Genomic DNA, 25,353 nt, shown 5'->3' on the forward strand with positions numbered 1-25,353 from the left:
CAGGGGAAAACATCTTGACATGCTTGCCATTTAGGGCCGGGACAATACCAGTCCCGCGATACTCGTTAGTATCTTGGCAAGGAAACAAAACACAGAGCAGATTTAGGAAAACAGCCCTAATGTTGGAAACAAACATTATGTTGTCACATCCAGAGTCACATTTATTTATTGTCCAAGCTGTAGCACACAATATTTTACATACAGCAGGACCAAAGAGTTTGGTCTGCTTCGTGTTTTCATTTTTGTCATGGGAAAAAAAAATATTCCAATACTGGTATCGTCTCGGCCTTATTGTCGTTTAGGACAGCGGAGTCAATCACCACCTTCCGGAGACACCTGAAACCCCACCTCTTTAAGGAATACCTAGGATAGGATAAGTAATCCCTCTCACCCCCCCCCCACCCCCCCCCTTAAGTTTTAGATGCACTATTGTAAAGTGACTGTTCCACTGGATGTCATAAGGTGAATGCACCAATTTGTAAGTCGCTCTGGATAAGAGCGTCTGCTAAATGACTTAAATGTAAATGTAATGTAAATGTAGTGTGGGCATAGTCATCTAAACGCTGTTTCCAGCCATGCATCTTCCAAAGTGAATTGAACAATCATAACACATATTAGACACATCATGTGTTTGAATAAGTCTTAACCCATTCATGACTAGCTCCCAGTGTAAACATACTCAGTACCTTAACCAGGTTGACCAGGATGTGGAAGTCTCTGACAGCCAGGTTCCATGTCAGCAGCTTCTCGCTCATCACCTGGACACAGCAACGGGTTAATAATGTCCCTTTAAAATCACACACAAATACTTGCTGAATGTATACAGTCCCACAGAAGTGTATCATAGTCACTGCACGATGGCTACTAGCACCGCCTTGCTCCACTGGCCGTTCCTCTGTTTTTGTCTGTGACTGTGCGTCATGTTGGGTAACTGTGTACCTCAGTGTTGTCACTGTTTCTGCCAGGGGGAATCTTCCTCACAGCCTTCTCCAGCACTCCCATCATCCCCTTATAGAACACCAGGAACGTCAGCCTAGAGAGAGAGAGGGACAAGAGAGAGAGAAAAGAGGGAAACAAAGGCAAACAGGGCACTCGTATGTAGAGGTCAGGAGAGATAGTGGTAGTAGTACACACATATGTACCAGCATCTACCTGTTGAGAGTGGGCCAAGTTCTAGAGCTGGCATCTTTGGCTGAGTTGAGGAGCTCAGGGATGCCCTCTCCAGCTATCTCCTCCACCGCCTTCAGAACATCATCAGTGTGCTCCAGGTAAATACTACAGAGAAGGAGTGTAGAGGAGAGGAGGGAACTCAAACATCATGAACACCATGAATATTATCTTTCACCTTAAAAGCTATTGGGAGCATGGCAATCACAATAGCAGTAGAAGAGCTGCAATAAATGAGGTTACAAGGCTGTTGGGACTCCCCTATAGAGTAAATGACCCTTTCCAGTGTTTGCAGTATACTGACATGCCATGGCCACCTTAAAGGGATACTTAAAGGGATGTATCTACTTCCCCAGAGTGAGAAACCAGTGGATACCAGCTTTATGACTTGGTGTCCAGTACTAAAGGAAGTTACAGGTAGTTTTGTAAGCCAATGTTAACTAGCGCAATCACGAAATCAGTTAGCAATTGTGCTAGCGCTAGTTAGCAACTTCCACTCAATTGCACGCAGACATAAAAATGGCATCCACGAGTTTATCTGACTCTGGGGAAGTAGATAAAGGCCCTCATTGCCAAATCCACAACGTATCCCTTTAAGTTATTCATCTGCTCTACATGATCAGTGAATCCTTGTGAGACACACCTGAGGAGAGTTTGGAGAGTCTCGTTGTGTTTGGGTCCTTTCTCTCTGTCTCCGCTGGTAGTCACCCACTCCTGGCACAGGAACCGCCGGGCTAGGGTTGCTAGAGGGAGAGACCGTTCTATGCTGAACTGATCCTCATTGAAAATGCCACTTTTCAGAACATCAATAAATCTTCAGAATTCACTGGATTGTCATAGAATTGATCCTGATAAAGTCAATTTTACTGTTGCATCAATCATATAGAAATAGATGGAGTGTGTGTCTCACCAGTCTGCTCCCTGTATGTAGCCTGGTGCCCTCCTCTATCAGCCACAGTGCTAAGCAGCTGGGAGAGACAGAGAGCTATGCTGAGGCTAGGAACCGTGCTATGGAAGTTCAGCAGGTACTCAAAGCTGTGTCTGAAGACCAGAGATAGGGAGAACAGTTATACCATACTGTGCACACACACACACCACCAGAGCTGTCTGATCTGACAGGGAATGTTTCTCCACTCACTTTATGAGCTGGTCCATGGTCAGTTCAGGCCCTCCCTCCTTCAAGCGGTCAGCCAACACTCCCAGAGTCTTCTTCAGCAGGCCACGGTGCTCTGGCTGGGAGAAACCAGACCTGACAAACAGAGACTAGTGTGATTCACAAGAACTACTGACACAACTGACAGGACCATAGGCTACAGCGACCAGATCAATAGAGAAGGAAAAACCTGTCCTGGAGAGACAGTGTGTACAGGTGTTGTTGCAGCCCACTAACACACTGGATTCCCAAATGTTGAATCAGGCAAAGTACATTCGGAAAGTATTCAGACTCCTACACTTTATCCATATTTTGTTACTTAACAGCCTTATTCTAAAATGGATTTAAAAAATGTTAAATCCTCATCAATCTACACAATAAAATTCAAGAAAATGATGTCATGGCTTTGGAAGCTTCTGATAGGCTAATTGGCATCATTTGAGTGAATTGGGGGTGTACCTGTGGATGTATTTCAAGGCCTACCTTCAAACTCAGTGCATCTTTGCTTGACATCATGGGAAAATCAAAAGAAATCAGCCAAGAAAATAAATTATAGACCTCCACAAGTCTGGTTCATCCTTGGGAGCAATTTCCAAATGCCTGAAGGTACCACGTTCATCTGTACAAACAATAGTAAGCAAGTATAAACACCATGGGACAACGCAGCCATCATACCGCTCAGGAAGGAAATGTGTTCTGTCTCCTAGAGATGAACGTACTTTGGTGCGAAAAGTGCAAATCAATCTCAGAACAACAGCAAAGGACCTTGTGAAGATGCTGGAGAAAACCAGTACAAAAGTATCTATATCCACAGTAAAACTAGCCCTATATCGAAATAACCTGAAAGGCCGCTCAGCAAGGAAGAAGCCATTGCTCCAAAACCGCCATAAAAAAGCCAGACTACGGTTTGCAACTGAACATGGGGACAAAGATCATACTTTTTTGAGAAATGTCCTCTGGTCTGATGAAACAAAGATACACATTTTTGGCCATAATGACCATCGTTATGTTTGGAGGAAGATGGGGGAGGCTTGCAAGCCGAAGATCACCATCCCAACCGTGAAGCACAGGGGTGGCAACATGTTGTGGGAGTGCTTTGCTGCAGGAGGGACTGGTGCACTCCACAAAATAGATGGCATCATGATGGAGGAAAATGATGTGGATATATTGAGGCAACATCTCAACACATCAGTCAGGAAGTTAAAGCATGGTCACAACTGAGGCTTCCAAATGGACAATGACCCCAACCATACTTCCAAAGTTGTGGCAAAATGGCTTAAGGACAACAAAGTCAAGGTATTAGAGCGGCCATCGCAAAGCACTGACCTCAAGCCTATAGAGAATGTGTGGGTAGAACTGAAAGTGTGTGAGCAAGGAGGCCTACAAACCTGACTCAGTTACACCAGCTTTGTTAGGAGGAATGGGACAGAATTCACCCAACTTATTGTGGGAAACTTGTGGAAGGCTACCGGAAACATTTGACCCAGGTTAAACAATTTAAAGATAAAGCTACCAAATACTAATTGAGTGTATGTAAACTTCTGACCCACTGGGAATATCCACTGGGAATGTGATGAAAGAAAAGCTGAAATAAATCATTCTCTCTACTATTATTCTGACATTCCACATTCTTAAAATAAAGTGGTGATCCTAACTGACCTAAGACAGGGAATTTTTTGCTAGGATTAAATGTCAAGAATTGAGAAAACAGAGTTTAAATGCACTTGGCTTAGGTGTATGTAAACTTCTGACTTCAACGGTACATAAATATTCCAAGCCTTTTCCTATGATACTCGAAATTGAGCTCAGGTGCATCCTGTTTCCATTGATCATCCTTGAGATGTTTCTACAACTTGATTAGTCTACCTGTGGTAAATTCAATTGATTGGACATGATTTGGAAAGGCACACACCCGTCTATGATAAGGTCCCACAGTTGACAGTGCATGTCAGAGCAAAAACCAAGCCATGAGGTCGAAGGAATTGTCCATAGAACTCCGAAACAGGATTGTGTCGAGGCACAGATCTGGGGAAGGGTACCAAAACATGTCTGCAGCATTAAAGGTCCCAAAAGAACACAGTGGCCTCCAACATTCATAAATGGAAGAAGTTTGGAACCACCAAGACTCTTCCTCGAGCCGGCCGCCCAGCCAAACTGAACAATCGGGGGAGAAGGGCCTTAGTCAGGTGACTAAGAACTCGATGGTCACTCTGACAGAGCTCCAGAGTTCCTTTGTGGAGATGGGAGAACCTTCCAGAAGGACAACCATCTTGCAGCACTCCACCACTCATGCCTTTACGGTAGAGTGGCCAGATGGAAGCCACTCCTCAGTAAAAGGGGCATGACAGCCCAGTTGGATTTTGCCAAAAGGCACCTAAAGGACTCTCAGACCATGAGAAACAAGATTTTCTGGTCTGATGAAACCAAGATTGAACTCTTTGTCCTGAATGACAAACGTTATGTCTGGAGGAAACCTGGCACCATCCCTACGGTGAAGCATCATGCTGTAGGGATGTTAGGAGACTAGTCAGGATCAAGGGAAAGATGAATGAAGTACAGAGAGATCCTTGATGAAAACCTGTTCCAGAGCGCTCAGGAACTGACTGGGGCGAAGGTTCACCTTCTAACAGGACAACGACCCTAAGCACACAGCCAAGACAATGCAGGAGTGGCTTCAGGACAAGTCTCTGAATGTCCTTGAGTGGCCCAGCCAGAGCCCGGACTTGAACCCGATCGAACATCTCTGGAGAGCCCTGAAAATAGCTGTGCTGCGATGCTCCCCATCCAACCTGACAGAGCTTGAGAGGATCTGCAGAGAAGAATGGAAGAAACTCCCCAAATACAGGTATGCCAAGCTTGTAGCGTCATACCCAAGAAGACGCAAGGCTGTAATCTCTGCCAAAGATGCTTCAACAAAGTACAACAGAGTAAAGGGTCTGCATACTTGTGATCAGTATTTTCTTAATGATTTTGAAAAAAAATAATCTTAAAAAAAAATGTTTTTGCTTTGTAATTATGGGGTATTGTTTGTAGATTGATAAGGGAAAACGATTTAATCAATGTTGGAATAATGCTTTAACGTAACAAAATGTTTAAAAAATGAATAGTTCTTTCCGAATGCACTGTATATTAGAACTGGGCTGGAACAAAACACCACCAACCTCTCCGGGAACACAGTTGCCAAACCCTGAGTAATTGTCATTTTGTTGAAGGTGAGGCCCTGTGATGATACTGTCCTGAAAGGCAGGAGTGTGCAGGTGGTGTTGTGTCGAGGTGTGACTGACCAGCTGAAGGTGGTGTGTAGAACCTGTAGGAGGAGCTGGTAGGCTGAGGACAGCAGTTGATGCTCTCTTACATCCAGGCCTGAGGCGTCCACCACCCCCTGGTTCTCAGACAGAAGAGTCTGCACACAGCAGGAAAGTGTCACAAAGAGGTACACTACAAACAATGAGCTAAATGTGTGCCAGGAAAAATACATTTATACCTGGAAGTGATTGTGGCAGTTCTCCAGGTGGGTGCAGAGGGTGGGCAGCAGCTGGACACAGCAGGCAGCGATGTCCTTAGGGCTCTTCTGCTGCAGGTGGGAGAAGCCCACGCTCTTGTCTGTTTTTCCCTGCAGCCAGGAGACAATGTGGAAAATGAAAGAGAAGCTTATGTTATGACTCACACAGTGTAGTGTGTGTGTGTGTGTCCTACCTTGAAGAATGGGACTCTCTTGGCAGGGGCAGCAGTCAGACTGAACTCCAGTTTGCGCCACATATCCTCCAGCAGGAAGACTAACTCTGCTGGGCCCAGCTGCACCTCCTCACGCACCTGCACAGGACCACAGCATCTCTTTACAGCACACGGAGACATTGGAGGGATTCTAACTAGTGTCGCTGGCTTTATTTGAATGTGTATGAGACACCTATAGGGTACACAGTTGGGGCCAATTTGGTGTTAACGGAGTCAAGTCAAAGAAAATTGCCTAACACCTTTATTATCATTGTTCAATTCAGTCAATTAATTTCCATTAAACTCATTAGATTGGCAAGATGTTCAAATGGAATTAGAGCCCAACCCTGATGGTGTACGGTGTGTGTGATGTGTCCAGGCTCTGGGCTGGATGGTGTCCTACCTTGCTGTGAAGCTCACTGTCCAGCAGAGAGCGGGAGAGCAGGCCACACTGCAGCACACTGAGCACCTCCATGTCCAGCTCTCTGAAGAAGTGTCGGTAGGAAACCAGACTGACCCCAGGCCTAGTGGCCTCCTGAACCTTCTCCTTCTCTGCATCGTCCTGCAGGGTTAGAAGGAACACCAAAACATATAATTGAATTCCCTAGTAAAGAGAGTTCTGTAAGAGTCACATAATGTGACGTAGGTGAGAGGTCAGAGGTCTGTGTGTGTTCACCTGCTGGGTCTCCTCTGCCTCTGTGCCCTCCTCCAGTTGAGCGCTGTCTGCTGACGGGTTCTTAGCAGGGGCTTTCCTCTTCTTACCAGTACCCTCTGCAAGACAACCACCACAATAAGTGTTGAATCTCATCTCAGGAAAAATAAAAAATAATGATATTTTCCCTGGTCAGTATACAGAGTTGTCCCTTTTAGATTTGCTTACCTTTCTTTCCCTTCTTTGGAGCAGCAGAGGAGCTAGATACTGGAGCTCCCTCTGTACTCTCCCCATCAAAGTTGGCTAGAGGAGGGGCATAGCCAGGGGTTGCTGAAACAAATTAATGGAAACAAAAAAGCAGGGATTGTCAAATAAACAGACCATGGAATTTTCACATTTTCTAAAGCGTGGAAGATTGAAACATTTTGATCAGAAAAGTGTTGATAAAACACGTGTGCAGTATAGTACCTGCCAAAGTCCTCTCCAATAGAGTCTGGAGGTAGGTGATGTTCTGAAGACGAGTCACCACCTTCATCTTCATCTCAGGGTCTTTCTGACTGCAGAATGCATTCACAACCTGTACACACACACACACACACACTCTCGCTAAAGGTCTGTGCGCAAAAATAAACTCACTTTATACAACACAAAGAAATCATATGGACTTCACAGCAAATATATGTATCTCGCTATAGACTAGAATTCTCTTGTCTAAGACAGATCTGTGGTAACCTCTCTAAACCAGTTGATGGTCTGGAATAGCAGGCCACAGAGGAACTCTCTCTCAGGCTTGGACAGGCTCTCTGACTTCTCCACCACATCCATGTCAGTCAAGATCAGAGGGCAGCCTGCAAACAGACACCCACACACACAGACTCCCATTAGAACCGCAAGAACCAGAGCAGATCTCATACACTCCCAACACCATGCGTCTGCTGCCATGTAGCCATACATGATCTACAGTGCCTGAAGTGTTCTCACGTTCAAAAAGTACTTGTACATACAGAAAAAAAGAGGAGTATGAGAAGCACTGCTAAGGCACACAATAGTCGAATTTTGATAAACAGAAGGTGCTCTTTGGTAAAAGGGCTAAATTGGTTATCAAAAAGAAAGGAGGACCAAGGCACTCTTCATATAATTAAATAAAATGCCTTTATATGTATGGCATGTTACATTTTAATGTTCAATGGAAACAAAGTTTTTAAAACTTCATTTACATTGAACATGCCATACGAATAAAGGCATTTGAATTAATTATATGAAGAGTGCCTTGGTCCTCCTTTCTTTTTGAGTACTTGGACATAGTTCAGTAGACTTTTGACCCAGTGAGAACCAGTTCATGTGTGTCCCTGCACCATCAGGATTCCTCCTCACCCAGTAGGGCATCGATCTCCTCCAGGTCTCCCTGGTGCTGCTGCTCCTCACACAGCCTGAGCAGCCGGAAGAACGGAGACAGGCACAGAGGAGACACTCGCCTACAAAACGACACATAACAGAGAGAAATACACTGTTACGATGCTCCACTTCAAAACATTCAATAACTATTGCTTTATCCATATCACATCATGATTCAACTCTGTATGGACATTCTGCATTGTTTTGCATTAGATAATCAAAATTGTAGCCAATGTAGTGTCTGACCTCTGGGTCTTGTTGTTCCCAGTCTGGCTCCACAGCTCCCCCTTGTGTTGGAGGTCATCAGACAGTAGTTGCAGCAGGTTGATAGCAATGCCTCCCTGACTCTCTTCGTCATCCAGGTTGTACATCATACAGGCAGGGAAGGGGAAGGGCCTAGGACATACAAGGGGAGGAAGAGAAGAAGGTAGGTTATTACTGGGACTTGGACCCGGTTACATGGTCAGGGAAACTGCCTACATAACACACTATTTACAAAATACACATTGATGCGTTTCTTGAAATGTCAAGACATCATATGTACAGTTCTGTAATGACTTGCTGCCAGCCGTATATAGGGGCAGTAGTGGGCAGTAGTGCATCACTCACCCAGTTATATCTGGTCCCAGATCCACCACAAAGTCTTCCTGGAAGTCCTCCAGCACACTCTTCCCTATCCAGGCCTGCGTGAACACACCAGATGCACAGTGGCAGGGTTAATTGCTACCCTTTTAAATATGGCAGTGTCCCAGAGTTGCCATAACATCTACAATAAAAAGGGTCCATTTGGTTTATAAAAAAGGTGAAGTATCGTTGAAAGAGGACCATAAAAGAGCTATAAAGTGTGTCTTGAGGGTTTATGTGAGAGGCAGACAGACCTGCACCAGAGGGTCCAGAGTGCAGGTGAGGACCAGGTTGGCTAGTTCATCATAGTAGAGAGCAGCAGCTTCAGGAGAGCTTTCACTGCACGACCGTACCAGCTCCAGCAGGGCCGTCACCTACACAGATAGGTCAGCACACACTTATGCATATAGAGTAGCACACACCATCCACTTACAGGCATTCTCCCAGCACCAGGAAAGGAAAACTCTTAAGAGTGCATCAGCCCTTCACTCAGACTGTACATAGACAGTGGTCCTGCCTATACCACTCACCTGTCTGTATGTCTCCTTGGGCAATGTGCCACCTTGAGAATCCTCCACTTTGGGCCTAGAGAGAGAAGACTCAGAATTTACAAAATGGATACTGAGGCACAATAAGTCTCCCCACTAAGTGGAAAAATGAGAGGCATCGTTTCCACCAAGAGCTAACAGGATTGAGTCTGGTAAGTGCAGAGTGGATGTGATAGGGCAGCAGTTTCTACCTGCTGGCCCCCATGCTGCCCACCACCATGACAGCACCGATGATGCCAATGCGCTTATACTTGGGCACGGTGCTGGAGAGCTGCTTACGGACCACTATGTGCATGTCATCCTGAGAACAGAGACAGAGGAAGCAGATGTGGATATGTGGCATAATGAATGACACAGGGAGAAAGATACAAGCAATACAGGGAATAATGTACAGATAAAAACATGGCACCACATTACCTACCATCTCTGTGGTGTGGTTGTTTCACAGTACTGTCTTCAGTGTTGCTCCCATAGAAATGAAATAGGCCTATATATCCTTGATTGACCCACAGTGACCCTCACCTGGATGTGTGTGCCCTGCTGCTGCTGTCCGAAGGCCAGGCCACTGAGCAGGTGGAAGAGCCTGCGGATCTGCTGGGGAGTCAGATTCTCCATGTAGTCCAGGATACCCTTCACACACACACACACACACACACACACACACACACACACACACACCAGGGAGAGGTTAGTAACACCGACCCTGCTGAGGACAACTCTCAGTCAAATACAGAAGATAGATAGATGGCTTGTGATCAGTTGGAAACATGTCATGGGGACAGTTGAATCCTCACCTTGACAAAGACGGCGTAGAGGGCCATCTCAGAGGGTTTCTCTGTCACCAGGCCACAAAGCAGCTCCAGAGCCACGTCCACCTCACCACCCACTCCACTGCAAACATGGGTCACCAGGGAGCCCACCACCTCCTAATAGAAAACAGAAATAACCATACTCCTGAACACTCACACAGAGAACAAGAACTGAACACGCTTGACAATGGAAATGAGTACAAGTGAAGCATATTTTAGCCAGCACACATGCATAAAGACATCATTTCTACACACACGCACAGACCTGCTGGCAGTAGGAGTCAAAGGCAGTGAATGAGAGTCTGTACATGTGTCCACCGAAGGGCACCACACAAGGGTCAGGGGAACGCAGCAGACTCTGGGCCAGGGCCAAGATGGAGGGAAAGTAACCTCTCATCACCTAAACACACACAGCATCAGCACCACATTAACACCTCAGTCACACAGCTCATCTTTACCTCATACTACTTATTTTCTCAAATCGGCTTCCCTTTCCTCAGCCCCAGTTACATCCCTCAGCTATATACCATAGGACATTCACTCACTGCTCTAGAATGTAGTAAATATGGGTCACTTCAAGAGAGCGCTACTAAATGAATGTCTAAACTTAGTTGTTTTCTTTGCCCCATGTCTTTATGAATCACATACAATTATTAATGGATTCTCTACAATATTAGAGCTTTAAAAACACCCACATTAGTAGAAATCCACTTTTTCGAGCTGAAAGAGCTTACCCATGATGTTACACAACGATTTAAGTCAATAAATCATTGTTTTAGACAAAGTATGTTATATTTGGGCTTGAAGAGACAAATCCGAAATGCCCACTTTGTGCAAATCTGTGTAAATGCGGTGTCTTTTCTTTGATGACAAATTATTTATTTTCAGCCTTATTTTGTTTCAGGCCTGGGTTTTATTTGAATGTTACCAACCACCAGCATGGCATTGTTTATACATCAGAAACAAATGCAATGTTATTCCTCTTTGTGACTGAGATGAGCCAAATAGCCTTGTGTCCACCTGAGCCATGGAGCAAATAAAAATAGGACATTATCATAATCCATTGGATAATGATTCAAATTCGACTTTTTTTATTTTATTATATATATATATATAAATAAATATAAACATTTTTGGAAAAAGTCGAGGGGTCTGAGTACTTCCCGAAGGCACTATTTATATATATAGTGCCTTCGGGAAGTACTCAGACCCCTAGACTTTTTCCAAAAATGTTTACATTAAATTTAAACAATTTTCCCTCAATCTACACACAATTATCCACAATGACAAAGCAAAACCAGGTGTTTAGAAATGTTTTCAAATTTATACATACATAACTGAAATATCACATTTACATAAGCATTCCGACCCTTTACACTTTGTTGAAGCACCTTTGGCAGAGATTATAGTCTCGATTCTTCCTTGGTTTGACACTACAAGCTCCCATTCTTCTCTGCAGATCCTCTCAAGCTCTGTCAGGTTGGATGGGGAGCGTCACTGCACAGCTATTTTCTGGTCTTTCCAGAGATGTTCAAGGCTCTGGCTGGGCCACTCAAGGACATTCAGAGACTTGTCGCAAAGTCACTTGTTGTCTTGGCTGTTTGCTTAGGGTTGTTGTCCTGTTGGAAGGTGAACCTTAGTCTCAGTCTGAGTGCTCTGGAGCAGGTTTCCATCAAGTATCTCTCTGTACGTTTCTCCGTTCATCTTTCCCTCGATCCTGTCCCTACCTCTGAAAAACATCCCCACAGCATGATGGTGCCACCACCATGCTTCACCGTAGGGATGGTGCCAGGTTTCCTCCAGACATAACGATTGTCCTTCAGGACAAAGAGTTAAATCTTGGTTTCTTCAAACCAGAGAATCATGTTTTTCAATCGTCTGAGAGTCTTTAGGTGCCTTTTACTGAGAAGTGGCTTCGTCTGACCACTCTACCATAATGGCATGATTGACAACCATCCCTGCAGCACTCCACCAGAGTGGTATGTCAGAGTGACCATTAGGTTCTTGGTCACCTCCCTGACCAAGGCCCTTCTCCACTGATTACTCAGTTTGGCCGGGCGGCCGGCTCTAGGAAGAGTCTTGGTGGTTCCAAACTTCTTTCATTTAAGAATAATGGAAGCCACTGTGTTCTTGGGAACCTTCAACGCTGCGGACATTTTTTGGTACTCTTCCCCAGATCTGTGCCTCAACACAATCCTGTCTCGGCGCTCAACGGAAATTCCTTCGACCTCATGGCTTTGTTAATACACTGTCAACTGTGGGACCTTATATAGACAGGTGTGTGCCTTTTCAAATCACGTCCAATCAATTGAGTTAACCACAGGTGGACTCCAATCAAGCTGTAGAAACATCAAGGATGATCAATGGAAACAGGATACACCAGAGCTCAATTTCTAGTCTCAAACCAAAGGTTCTGAATACTTATGTAAATAAGATATGTTTACTTTTAATAAATGTGCAAACATTTCTAAAAACCTGTTTTCACTTTGTCATTATGGGGTAATTGTGTGTAAATTAATGAGGAAAAATGTATTTAATCAAATTTTTGAAAAGGCTGAAACATAGCAAAATGTGGAAAAGGTCAAGGGGTCTGAACTTCCTGAATACACTATCTCTGACCATTTTATAAATGGTATAATTGCATCACATGATAGCATTTTGCAAACCAGCTCCCCCCAAGACAGATGGTTTTGACTCCACTGCTTTGATTGGTGTAGCGTTAGCTAGACAAGTGTCTATCCAGATAATGAAAAAGCATCCGCAAAATAAAACAAGGAATTTATAGTTAGATGCAATTTGCAGGGTGCATGACTATGAGCAAAGTCATTCTAGCCTATAAGTACATTTTCCCCTTTGAGAACCATGAGCACGGGCTAACTTGGCTTTGCTGTACCACAGCCGAAGCCTGCCAGTAGCCTAACGTTACCTACTAAAGGTTCACCGTGTCCATTACAATGTAGAAAAACTCATACCAGCCATCTTTCAAAAGTTAACCCTATTAACGGAACTTAATCTTATTCTTTCTAACTATTTATTCGGCAGATTCGCGGCCGTAATTTATGAAAGATGCCAAAACTTTGGCGATAACAATAGATGGCGAAGTCAAAGATATCTCTGATGGAAACCACTGGCCTAAGGGGTGTGCAACTATAGTTTAGTACAACATCAGATGTCAACAGACAAAGAAGTGCAAAGCTATTTTGCTAGCAGCCACAAGTAAATTAGCTCACAATGAAAAAGCAAGATATTTTTTTGCAAAAAACAATGCATGGCCATCATTTCTCTGTGTATATTAGACAGAATGTAGCCAGCGACATTTCCTAATGTTTGTTTGAAGTGCATCTCGCATTTGAACTTTCTATCAGACAAAAACTACACCAGAGAGAAGTAGCCTACACATCAGTCAGAGCGTTGTCTGGTGATGCAATGAAGAGAGCAAATACACTCCATGACCAAAAGTATGTGGACAACTAACTGCTCGTCATTCCAAAATCCTGGTAATTAATATGGAGTTGGTACCCCCTTTGCTGCTACATCAGCCTCTACTCTTCTGGGAAGGCTTTCCAGTAGATGTTGGAACATTGCTGTGGGGATTTGCTTCCATTCAGCCACAAGAGCATTAGTGAGCTCGGGCACTGATGTTGGGCGATAAGCCTGGCTCGCAGTCGGCGTTCCAATTCATCACAAAGGTGTTCGATTGGGTTGAGGTCAGGGCTCTGTGTAGGCCCTTCAAGTTCTTCCACACTGATCGACAAACCATTTCTGTAGGGACCTTGCTTTGTGCATGGGGGAATTCTCATGCTGAAACAGGAAAGGGCCTTCCCGTGGTCACAAAGTTGGAAGCATAGAATCGTCCAGAATTGTATGCTGTTGCATAAAGATTTCCCTTCGCTGGAACTAAGGGGCCTAACCCGACCCATGAAAAACAGCCCCAGACCATTATTCTGTCTCCATCAAACTTTACAGCTGGCACTATGCATTAGGGCAAATTAGCGTTCTCCTTGCATCCGCCAAACCAAGATTAGTCCATCAGACTGCAAGATGGTGAAGTTTGAGTCATCATTCCAGAGATTGGCGGCGAGCTTTACACCACTCCAGCCGATGCTTGGCATTGCCCATGGTGATATTAGGCTTGTGTGCGGCTGCTCGGAAGTGGAAATTAATTTCATGAAGATCCCGATGAAGACGTTGCTTCCAGAGGCAGTTTGGAACTCTGTAGTGAGTGCTGCAACTGAGAACAGAAGACTTTTACGCGCAATGAGCATCAGCACTTGGCGGTCCCGTTCTGTGAGCTCGTGTGGCCTACCACTTCGCAGCTGAGCCGCTGTCACTCCTAGACGTTTCCAATTCACAATAACAGCACTTACGGTTGACGAGTGCAGCTCTATCAGGGCACAAATTTGACAAACTGACTTGTTGGAAAGGTGGCATCCTATGACAGTGCAACGTTGAAAGTGACAGATCTTCAGAAAGGCCATTCTACTGTCAATGTTGGTCTATGGAGATTGCATGGCGGTGTGCTCGATTTTATAAGCCTGTCAGCGACGGGTATGGCTGAAATAGCCAAATCCACTCATTTGAAGGGGTGTCCACATACACTACCGTTTGGGGGTCACTTAGAAATGTCCTTGTTCGTGTGTCAAGTACATTAGTTTCTAGTTTGAGAAAAAGACAAGTCCTCAACTGGCAGCTTCATTTAATAGTACCCGCAAAGCACCAGTCTCAATGTCAACAGTGAAGAGGCGACTCCGGGATGCTGGCCTTCTAGGCAGAGTCGCCTCTTCCCGGTTGACGTTGAGACTGGGGTTTTGAGGGTACTATTAAATGAAGCTGCAAGTTGAAGAGATGTGAGGCATCTGTTCCTCAAACTAGACACTCTAATGTACTTGTCCTCTTGCTCAGTTGTGCACCGGGGCCTAACACTCCTCTTTCTATTCTGGTTAGAGCCAGATTGCGCTATTCTGTGAAGGGAGTAGTACACAGCATTGTATGAAATCTTCAGCTTCTTGGCAATTTCTCGCATGGAATAGCCTTCATTGCTCAGAACAAGAATAGGACTGACGAGTTGCAGAAGAAAGTGCTTTGTTTCTGGCCATTTTGAGCCTGTAATTGAACTCACAAACGCTGACGGTCCAGATACTCAACTACTCTAAAAAAGGCCAGTTTTATTGCTTCTTTAATCAGAACAACAATATTCAACTGTGCTAACATAATTGCAAAAGGGTTTCCTAATGATCAATTACCTTTAAAAATTATAAACTTGGATTATCTAGCACAACGTGCCATTGGAACACAGGAGTGATGGTTGCTGATAACGGGCCTCTGTACGCCTAGGTAGATAGTCTATATAAAATCACCCATTTCCAGCTACAATAGTAATTTACAACATTAACAAAATGTCAACACTGTATTTCTGATCAATTTTATGTTATTTTAATGGACAAAAAAAAGTGCTTTTTTTTTAAAAGGACATTTCTAAGTCACCCCAACTTTTCAATGGTAGTGCATATACAGTTGAAGTCGGAAGTTTACATACACTTAGGTTGGAGTCATAAAACTTGTTTTTCAACCACTTCACAAATTTCTTGTTAACAAACTATAGTTTTAGCAAGTTGGTAAGGACATCTACTTTGTGCATGACAAGTCATTTCTCCAACAATTGTTTACAGATTATTTCACTGTATCACAATTCCAGTGGGTCAGAAGTTTATATACACTAAGTTGACTGTGCCTTTAAATAGCTTGGAAATTCCTGAAAATTATGTCATGGCTTTAGAAGCTTCTGATACGGACATCATTTGAGTCACTGAGTACCTGTGGATGTATTTCAAGGCCTACCTTCAAACTCTGTGCCTTTTTGCTTGACATCATGGGAAAATCAATAGAAACCAGCCAAGACCTCAGAAAATAATTGTAGACCTCCACAAGTCTGGTTCATCCTTGGGAGCAATTTCCAAATGCCTGAACGTACAACATCTGTACAAACAATAGTACGCAAGTATAAACACCATGGGACCACGCAGCAGTCATACCGCTCAGGAAGGAGATGCGTTCTGTCTCCTAGAGATGAACGTACTTTGGCGCGAAAAGTGCAAATCAATCCCAGAACAACAGCAAAGGACCTTGTGAAGATGCTGGAGGAAACAGGTGCAAAAGTATCTATATCCACACTAAAACGAGTCCTATATCGACATAACCTGACAGACCGCTCAGCAAGGAAGAAGCTACTGCTCCAAAACCGCCATAAAAAGTCAGACTACGGTTTGCAACTGCACATGGGGACAAAGGTCGTACTGTTTGGAGAAGTGTCCTCTGGTCTGATGAAAAAAAAACAGAACTGTTTGGCCATAATGAACATCGTTATGTTTGGAGGAAAAAGGGGGAGGCTTGCAAGCCGAAGAACACCATCCCAACCGTGAAGCACGGGGCTGGCAGCATCATGTTGTGGGGGTGTTTTGCTGCAGGGGGGACTGGTGCACTTCACAAAATAGATGGCATCATGAGGAAGGAAAATTATGGAGATATATTGAAGCAAAGTCAGGAAGTTAAAGCATGGTCGCAAATGGGTCTTGCAAATGGATAATGACCCCATGCATACTTCCAAAGTTGTGGCAAAATGGCTTAAGGACAACAATGTCAAGGTATTAGAGTGGCCATCACAAAGCCCTGACCTCAATCCCATAGAAAATGTGTGAGCAGAACTGAAAAAGCGTGTGTGAGCAAAGAGGCCTACAAACCTGACTCAGTTACACCAGCTCTGTCAGGAGGAATGGGCCAAAATTCACCCAACTTATTGTGGGAAGCTTGTGGAAGGCTACCTGAAACGTTTGACCCAAGATAAACAATTTAAAGTCAATGTTACCAAATACTAATTGAGTGTATGTAAACTTCTGACCCACTGGGAATGTGATGAAGGAAATAAAAGCTGAAATAAATCATTCTCTACTATTATTCAGGCATTTTACATTATTAGAATAAAGTGGTGATCCTAACAGACCTGAGACAGAGAATTTGTACTAAGGTTAAATGTCAGGAATTGTGAAAAACTGAGTTTAAATGAATTTGACTAAGGTGCATGTAAACTTCCGACTTCAACTGTAGATCATTAGAATACAAAGCACAAATTGGGCCTAAGAGATATATCTATTTGGCCCAATTTTTGTTTTGTATTCCACGGATTTCATTTATAGAACAAGCCCACGTCATCACACACAAACCTGCAGCCACTAGCTTGTCAGTTGATGTTCAAAGTTAGCACTGTTCTGCCCTCGGACAGAGTTCTATTTAGCAGCGGCAATAGGGACAAGAATGGAGCTAAGGACAAGCTTCACTTAGAGACAGACAGGACTACTGTAAACAGGACCTTCCCACCTGTGCATAGCCCCTGAACGTTTTCTGTAGCAGAGCCTCCTGGATTTGTCCTGCTCTCACTTTGACCTTCAGCACCCTCTCAGCTCCACGCCGGCTGTGGTTGGCATTGGTGGAGTGCAGGATGAACAGCACCAGCAGGTCAATGACCTGACCGACAGACACACAAATACACACGCGCACACAGGATCAACGAGTCATCTGCCAAGTACCAGCCCGTATGAAATTGTAGGAATAGAGAGGAGAATCCGAGAAAGAGGTGTCCGACTTACCTTGTGATCCTCTGCTGTGTCGACATTCTCTATAGCCTGCAGAACAACACAGGGAGAGTCACATGGTGAAATAGTAACTGGCTGTTGATATAACACTTGTAGAGTTTCCTATTCTCCCTACCTTAAGCCAGGCCTCAGAGGTGGTCTTCTGGAAGCGCACTGCAGACTTAATGCCATCCAACACCAAGGCAACACTGTCCTGGCTGCTGCTGGATGCTGAGGTGTTGGAGGACCTGATGGAAAAATGTGACCAGAAACAGCCTTGCCATTTAGAATAACTGTAAATATAAAATCCCACTAAAGGTAGTGCTATGTGGATTCATAATAGTATTCAATGGTGCTCTGCAGAGATTAGGAGGGTATTGGTGTTGGTGCAAAATGTCTCACTCGGTTGTCCCCTTGCTCTTCATGCGGCTCTGAGAAGCCTGCAGCACCGGAGGGAGAACACACAGCTCCAACTCCAGCTTCTTACGCAGGTCACACACCACCTGATACCCCACAGAGAACCCGGCACCACTCAGTGAGACCAATACACATCATCATCACTGCAGATTGTAGTCTGTAATGGGGAAACATTTTGTGTGGTGGTAATATAGAAACTTTGAGGCACTTTTCATTTGTTATTGTTAGTAGAAAGAGAAGTGCAAGACTACATGCAAGGACATCACTGTGTGTAACCTCTGACCTCTAGGGCGTCTGAGGAAGAGATGGAGTGTAGGATGAACTTCACCACCACAGGCAGGTCCTCCAGCTGGACAACAGACAGGGTGGCCATGACAGACACACGTACCTGACACACAGGACCACAGGCGTTTTAGGACAAAATGTACATTATGGGGTGTGCAATATTGTCTGTATTGTTTTAATGTATTGATTTTTGGTACAACTTCGTGGTAAAGGAGCACTTTGTCGATGCAAAACAAATTTGTGTGTAAATAGAAAATTACTGTCTCATCTAAGTAAGGACCATAGTTACTCATAAGACAGCTATTAGTCAACAAGCCACTTGATGAAATTTCCTCAGGATAACTGTAGGTACATAGGACATCAGTCAATAGCATAATTGTTACACGGACAAATGATGTCAGTGTAATGAGTGAAATTGGCACGCCCTGACCATAGAGAGCCATTGTTTCTCTATGGTGAAGTGGGTCAGGGCGTGACTGGGGGTGATCTAGTTTGTTCATTTCTATGTGGTGTTCTAGTTTGTTTTCTATGTTGGTGATTTGTATGATTCCCAATTTGGGCAGCTTGTAATCATTGTCTCTAATTAGTAGCGGTTTTTCCCACTTGTGTTTATGGGATATTGTGTTTTGAGTTAGTGCACGTAGAAACTCTGTAGTCACGGTTCGTTGTCAGTTTATTGTTGATTCGTTTTTGTCTTTGCTTAGTTTCACTTCCTAATAAATAATGTGGAACTCAGCAGCCGCTGCGCCTTGGTCTGACATTTATCCCAACGAACGTAACAGAAATACACCTTTGCATAAATAAGCCCTGAGCTGTGAACACATCATGAATAATTGAACAGATCCAACGCAGTGTAATTCTACTCTTATTGACTCCCCAATGAGAGCTTTAGCCAGAAACAACAATAAATGGACTATAGACTATGAGTGTGTTTGTGTGTGTGTAGGGCTACCTCAGCCAACAGAGTGGAGCTCAGATTCAAGCTTGAGAAGGCATCCAGGATTGGCACAGTCAGCTGAGTGTTTTCCTGGAGTAAGGTGCTAAAGAGGAAAGGAGAGAGAGAGAATGGGGGGGGTAGATACAGCAGATGTTCACATCACTGGGACTATCTTATCATGACATCACAGATTACCACACAAGACTGCCTCTAACAGGGCTCCACCCACTTTAGCTCCCTGGCAATGTCACTGTGCTGGGAGTCCTCCAGGATCTCTGGCAGACTGGTGATGATGTCACACTGTATCTCAACCGACGCCACAGAGACCAGCTGCATCAGCTTACCTGCTAACTCCTATAGCGACAGGGTACAATTAGGTCAGAAGGAAGTCGGTCAAGTCCTGCTACTTAGTGAGAATATACAGGTGGAATAAGTGTAGACAATAGGTTAGATCTGCGGTCATAGTAATATGAGTACCTTGCTGTCTATGATTCTGTCCAACCACTTGAGCTGGTTGACAATAACACGAGGGATATTGAGACCATCCTCTCCGGCACTACAGGGAATAGAAAGGCAAATGTAAAGGGTCATTTGGTTAAGAGTACAAGAAAATCTATATAGTCAACTTGTATGTGTAAGGCTACAAAAAAAATGTTTGTTTTTTTAAAGCACTTACCCATCAAACATGAACTCGGGAAGCTTCTCAAACAAAGTGTTGATTACCAAAACCTAGAACAAAAAGAAAAGAACATGTGGGTTTCAAAGTTCATACCTAGTGGCCAATGGCAAGGAAAGACCTCACAGTTCAGACACTACTCAGGCCAGTGTGTTTTTGCATAGAGAGAGAGAGGCTGTCATACCTGCAGCATCTCGATCCCCAGCAGCATGCGCAGCAGACTCTCCTGAAATGAGCTGACAGAGCTGGACCACAGACAGGACACAAAGTGACACAATCATAACGACATTTATGTTTCCATGAAACAATTACAAAATGTTATACTGACACCAAGCAAAGGTTTATTAGAATTTAATGGCCCCCACAGAGAGCCAGGTACCATGGTATCCTTAGGGCTGTGTGGGATTACCTTGAGTCCCCTTCGGCCAGGCGTGGTACACAGGGGAGGAGGCAGTTCCTGAACCTCTCAGGATCCTCAATGTGAGACTCCAGTCCTGTGATGAACTCCTGCACAATCTGTTGGCCATCAAGGTTAGAAAATCAGGCACGCTTTATAGCCTTTACAATTTTTATTGTGGACTGTCCACTCTCGTCTCTAACATTAAGATTCAAAAATTCCAAACAGTCCCTACAAGTCAGATTTCTGAATAAACTTCATTTGGACATACTACCTCTTGTCCTCTGATTTCATCCTTCTCCCAGTGAAAATGGGAGTCAAAATACCCACAGGAAAGTATTATTAAACCAACTTCAAAATGCGGATCTCAGTTTGTGGTTATCACAGTCTGTTTGCTCATCATCTAAGGCACACGCACAAAATGGAAGTACAAGCACACGATGCATGCCAACTAACCAAAGTCTTGCAGGTGTTTACATGGTTTTGAGCACGTACCAGGTGATCGAAATCCCTACGACAGTAACAGTGTTTTAGAAAGTTGGGTTAGTAATGGTTTCTTGTGGATATTTCTTCTCCATTTTCTACCCGAATAAGGACCAACCACACAAACAACCAAGAGTACATTCAAATGAAATGTTATTCAACATTCTGGATCATCAAGCTCATGAAGGGGCATGTTCCAAACAAAAGGATGGCATTAAACTCACTGTGTAACCATGGTGGTATCACAGCCTGGTTTATTAGGCAACACGTTTTACAGAATGTGCAATACCAAAGAGTATTTGAAACATTATACTCACACTGGGGTATCTAGGACTCTTTTTCAGACGTTGCTGCAGTCTCTTTTGGAAAACCACTTGGTCCACAGCTTACAAATCAATACAACTATGCATTATCCAACAATTGCCAGTTTAAAACAATAGTCAGTCAATATGTTGATGATGTTGGTGTGTGTCTTGCTTACCAATCTCATTGGATGTACTGCCCTGTCTCAAGGTAACACCAGCCTCGTGCAGAAATTGGCCAAAGACTGAGTCAATACTGGTGTCCTCCTGAGCCGTGGTCTTGGACTGATGGCCAGTGGTCCTACTCTTCTTGGACTCTGAATGAAGGAGGGGAAAGAGTACTAATGAACTGACAGACAGTACATGTAGCGAGCTAGTTTGTGCATTGTACTCATGACATGAGACAGGTCAAAAACAAACACAGTCTGGTGGTTTGGTTTGGTTTGTTTGGGAGCCTTACTTGACACATCTGGTGGTGCAGCACTTTCGCTTTTGTCCACAGAGGAGCGTCTCTTCTTTCGCATCATCCTCTGTAAAATGTTACCACAGATAGAACAATGAGAAATATATTTCACCCGATGCATACATGTGAAGCATCTGCTTGGCGTTTCCCGAAGCCCACTGGCTGTGGAAGAAGTAACGAATGTTTCAATACCGTATTCTGTTCCCAAAACTAGAATTTGATATGAACAGAGTGGACTACGTTTTTTAGACTTTAAAAAAGTTGTTTTTTTAATTGCGTTGTTTAGGAGAGAAAACGTGAATTTAGTTAATGCGCACTTCACATTGGAGGTGTTGCCTAATGGAAATATGCAGATGTTGCTAGAACGAGCCAATAGGATCTTGCTAGCTCGTTGTTGGCTCTGCCCACCTCCTTGTTTGTTATGCCCACTATGACTCATTTGTTCCAATTGGAAACGAAGGGTTGAGGTCAATCTTAGTTTAGTTCGTTTTTTAAATCGTTGACGTTACTGTATCTGCCTGTGCCATTAAACCCCTACAACTCATCCAGAACGCCGCAGCCCGTCTAGTGTTCAACCTTCCCAAGTTCTCTCACGTCACCCCGCTCCTCCGCTCTCTCCACTGGCTTCCAGTTGAAGCTCGCATCCGCTACAAGACCATGGTGCTTGCCTACGGAGCTGTGAGGGGAACGGCACCTCAGTACCTCCAGGCTCTGATCAGGCCCTACACCCAAATAAGGGCACTGCGTTCATCCACCTCTGGCCTGCTCGCCTCCCTACCACTGAGGAAGTACAGTTCCCGCTCAGCCCAGTCAAAACTGTTCGCTGCTCTGGCTCCCCAATGGTGGAACAAACTCCCTCACGACGCCAGGACAGCGGAGTCAATCACCACCTTCCGGAGACACCTGAAACCCCACCTCTTTAAGGAATACCTAGGATAGGATAAAGTAATCCTTCTCACCCCCCCCCCCCTTAAAATATTTAGATGCACTATTGTAAAGTGGCTGTTCCACTGGATGTCATAAGGTGAATGCACCAATGTGTAAGTCGCTCTGGATAAGAGCGTCTGCTAAATGACTTAAATGTAATGTAATGTATCAGACAAGGCGGGTTCACGTCAAAGGGCGTGTAGCTTGCTAAATGTACCTGTTCAGACACAGGCTAAAAGCCACTTGATGATGACATGACGCTGAAATTCATAGTTAGCAGGCCATTTTACAGCCTGCAATGTTACTGGCGCAAGTTGCCCTCGAGGGCTTCCCGAGCGGCGCTACGGTCTGAGGCACTGCATCTCAGTGTTAATTTAGAGGAGTCACTAAAGACTCTGGTTCGAATCCACGGTGTGTCACAACGCACAATTTGCCAAGTGTCGTCCGGGTAGACCTTCATTGTAAATTAGAATGTGTTCTTAACTGACTTGCCTAGTTTAAAATGTTAAATAAAAATAAGTAGCTAACATTGTTAGGTTGAGAAATTGGCTAGGTGACTACTGCTACTTACGTTAACTGTCTAACTTGAAATAGTGTTCGAGTGGATTGTCACGGAAGCGTGGCCTACATCAAGTACTTTATTTTACTCACTTAGCTAGGAAGAATAGCAAAGAATGAAACTTACTGTACGAACTGGTGAACGAAACTGTTGTCAAAGTACAGGACAGATTCCCGCGCGTGTTTTGCATTGAGGGATCTTCTAGAAAGTCTAGACAGTGGCGATAGCAAAATCTGTGAAACACATGGCTGGGACTGGATTTAGACACCCAGGAGGTGTCATTATTTGTATTGTCTTAAATTATTCATGAACATTGTTATTTGTTCTGGATAAGACATGCTTATGCCATTTTAATTATACAACATTATCCCCCCAAAATGTAGACTTTCCCTAAAATGTTCAGGAAGTACCTCCCATTTCCCTGTTGAGTACCCTGGGCGGTACTGATTCATTACGCCGATTCTGTTGCAAAACGTTTCTAAAACAGAAGCAAGATGAACGAAACGAGGAGGAACCTACATAAATTTGTCCAATAGAAACTCTCGTTTTCGTTGCAAAACGCAACTGTTTGGACTAATGAGCACACCCGTTGTATAAAAGGTCCAGCAACAGCCCTGTTTAGCAAACAGAAAAGCGTGATAGATGTCTATCAGCAACATGTCTGGAAGTGAGTTCTACAACATGACCGCAAAGCTTATTTCAGGAGAATTTTTTAAATTCTCGTCACTTGGCGGTAAAGTGGTGCTGATCGAGAATGTGGCGTCTCTCTGAGGTACTACCACCAGGGATTACACCCAGATGAACGAGCTCCATGAACGGTACGCCGACAAGGGTCTCGTGATTCTGGGGGTGCCCTGCAATCAATTCGGACATCAGGTAAATCCGGGGGGATGGATTTCTCAACACTTAATTAATATAGGGTAATTTAACTTTCTGATCATAGCTCATCATCAATGCAAACGTGGCAGGTGCAGACCAGACTGCTCTGACCGGTTGGTAGTTGGAGTGTGGTGGGCAGGTGGAGCACAAATGAATCTGTTCTTGCTGTGGTTCAATAAACCTGTGAGTGACCTGGTACTATTTGGACATTGTCCCACGCCAGGTTCTATAGTCCTCAATCCAAAAATGAAGGGGAACGAACATGTGGGGTTCTTTAGTTTATTGAGGTTTCTGGTTATGACTGGACAAGGGACTCATTTTGATAGACTACTTGAGGTCAAACATCGAACTTTGCCTGTACATATTACATTCTTCCCACAATCTACTCCTGCAGGAGAACTGCAATAACGAAGAGATTCTGATGTCCTTGAAGTATGTCCGACCGGGAAATGGCTTTGAGCCCAACTTCCAGCTCTTTGAGAAAGTGGATGTGAACGGGAAGCACGCCCACCCCCTGTTTGTGTACCTCAAGGAGAAGCTGCAGTTCCCAAGCGACGATCCCATGACCTTAATGAACGACCCTAAATGCATCATCTGGAGTCCCGTTGGCAGGAATGACATCGCCTGGAACTTTGAGAAGTTTCTCATTGGGCCAGACGGAGAGCCATTCAAACGCTACAGCAGGAGATTCCCGACCATCGACATTGAGGGTGACATCAAGAAGCTTCTCAACACGGCAAACTAACGCGTCCCAGTGTTGGTCACACAGAGGCAATGGGGAGGAGTAGAAATCATGCCAATGTGGGTGTGATATGCATTTCAAAGTATTGATGCCTTGCATGTATGGGCACACCTTGGAAAATGTCCTTGGCTGTAACTCAAAAGGCAACAGTTGGACGTTCAACAGCTTACTGTTTAATAAATACTTCCTCCTCCTCACAAGCTCTGTGTGACCACGGCACCCATTATATTTTTAAATCATGTACCGTGCTCTCCTGTGCAAAATGCGACTGTGTTCTGAACTTTTATTAAATGAAGCCATCCTTTGAAACCATGCCTTTTGTGAGGGGGATATCTGATGAAATATAAAAGTCTTAACATAACAGTTGCATTGGGCCCATGTAAAGCATGACTGTCTTAATGTAACAAGTTGACCAAATAAATATTTTTACCAAGAAGCTTTGTATTCTTGTCAGTCTTCATAGTATTTTACAGGAGTGTGTGCGTAATGCTTAGGTCCAATGTGAAAGTTTGGCAACAATATGGTGTAGGGTGAGGTTTCCTTTAGATGCTAATCTTGGGTCAGTTTTGCATTTCTCACACTAATAGTTAAGTTGAGCA

At 44.2% G+C, this 25,353-nt stretch overlaps 1 protein-coding gene and 1 pseudogene across 3 annotated transcripts in view; one reads left to right on the forward strand and one right to left on the reverse strand.

The window, feature by feature from the left end:
• The window catches only part of fancd2 (FA complementation group D2), a 28,184-nt gene extending 4,669 nt beyond the window's left edge, over positions 1 to 23,515 (reverse strand). Inside the window, exons 1-38 of one of the 2 annotated variants that reach the window (XM_046311798.1) lie at positions 23,260 to 23,515; positions 21,645 to 21,714; positions 21,364 to 21,501; positions 21,200 to 21,267; positions 20,412 to 20,518; positions 20,187 to 20,247; positions 20,003 to 20,055; positions 19,804 to 19,882; positions 19,556 to 19,680; positions 19,342 to 19,429; positions 18,388 to 18,492; positions 18,090 to 18,190; positions 17,824 to 17,935; positions 17,703 to 17,738; positions 17,434 to 17,580; positions 10,328 to 10,462; positions 10,048 to 10,179; positions 9,776 to 9,883; positions 9,445 to 9,554; positions 9,236 to 9,290; positions 8,960 to 9,079; positions 8,691 to 8,764; positions 8,328 to 8,477; positions 8,061 to 8,161; positions 7,419 to 7,534; positions 7,155 to 7,263; positions 6,915 to 7,016; positions 6,711 to 6,805; positions 6,438 to 6,596; positions 6,017 to 6,133; positions 5,805 to 5,933; positions 5,605 to 5,723; positions 2,306 to 2,416; positions 2,078 to 2,208; positions 1,811 to 1,910; positions 1,153 to 1,275; positions 940 to 1,033; positions 687 to 758 (exon numbers count right to left, since the gene is read on the reverse strand). In XM_046311798.1, the coding sequence (XP_046167754.1) occupies positions 687 to 758; positions 940 to 1,033; positions 1,153 to 1,275; positions 1,811 to 1,910; positions 2,078 to 2,208; positions 2,306 to 2,416; positions 5,605 to 5,723; positions 5,805 to 5,933; positions 6,017 to 6,133; positions 6,438 to 6,596; positions 6,711 to 6,805; positions 6,915 to 7,016; positions 7,155 to 7,263; positions 7,419 to 7,534; positions 8,061 to 8,161; positions 8,328 to 8,477; positions 8,691 to 8,764; positions 8,960 to 9,079; positions 9,236 to 9,290; positions 9,445 to 9,554; positions 9,776 to 9,883; positions 10,048 to 10,179; positions 10,328 to 10,462; positions 17,434 to 17,580; positions 17,703 to 17,738; positions 17,824 to 17,935; positions 18,090 to 18,190; positions 18,388 to 18,492; positions 19,342 to 19,429; positions 19,556 to 19,680; positions 19,804 to 19,882; positions 20,003 to 20,055; positions 20,187 to 20,247; positions 20,412 to 20,518; positions 21,200 to 21,267; positions 21,364 to 21,501; positions 21,645 to 21,711 (3,849 nt within the window). In that variant the 5' untranslated portion in view covers positions 21,712 to 21,714; positions 23,260 to 23,515. Of the gene's footprint in view, positions 1 to 686; positions 759 to 939; positions 1,034 to 1,152; positions 1,276 to 1,810; positions 1,911 to 2,077; positions 2,209 to 2,305; positions 2,417 to 5,604; positions 5,724 to 5,804; positions 5,934 to 6,016; positions 6,134 to 6,437; positions 6,597 to 6,710; positions 6,806 to 6,914; positions 7,017 to 7,154; positions 7,264 to 7,418; positions 7,535 to 8,060; positions 8,162 to 8,327; positions 8,478 to 8,690; positions 8,765 to 8,959; positions 9,080 to 9,235; positions 9,291 to 9,444; positions 9,555 to 9,775; positions 9,884 to 10,047; positions 10,180 to 10,327; positions 10,463 to 17,433; positions 17,581 to 17,702; positions 17,739 to 17,823; positions 17,936 to 18,089; positions 18,191 to 18,387; positions 18,493 to 19,341; positions 19,430 to 19,555; positions 19,681 to 19,803; positions 19,883 to 20,002; positions 20,056 to 20,186; positions 20,248 to 20,411; positions 20,519 to 21,199; positions 21,268 to 21,363; positions 21,502 to 21,644; positions 21,715 to 23,145 lie in introns of both variants that reach the window. The other variant, XM_046311799.1, reaches the window with a different exon arrangement.
• A 202-nt stretch (positions 23,516 to 23,717) lies between these two features.
• LOC124003505 lies at positions 23,718 to 25,190 on the forward strand (annotated as a pseudogene). Its single transcript, XR_006833236.1, has 2 exons — positions 23,718 to 24,009; positions 24,407 to 25,190. The product of XR_006833236.1 is annotated as a glutathione peroxidase 2-like (transcript).
• The last annotated feature ends 163 nt before the right edge of the window (positions 25,191 to 25,353 follow it).

The sequence above is a fragment of the Oncorhynchus gorbuscha genome, linkage group LG18 (genome assembly GCF_021184085.1).
Source record: "Oncorhynchus gorbuscha isolate QuinsamMale2020 ecotype Even-year linkage group LG18, OgorEven_v1.0, whole genome shotgun sequence".
Lineage (NCBI taxonomy): Eukaryota > Metazoa > Chordata > Actinopteri > Salmoniformes > Salmonidae > Oncorhynchus > Oncorhynchus gorbuscha.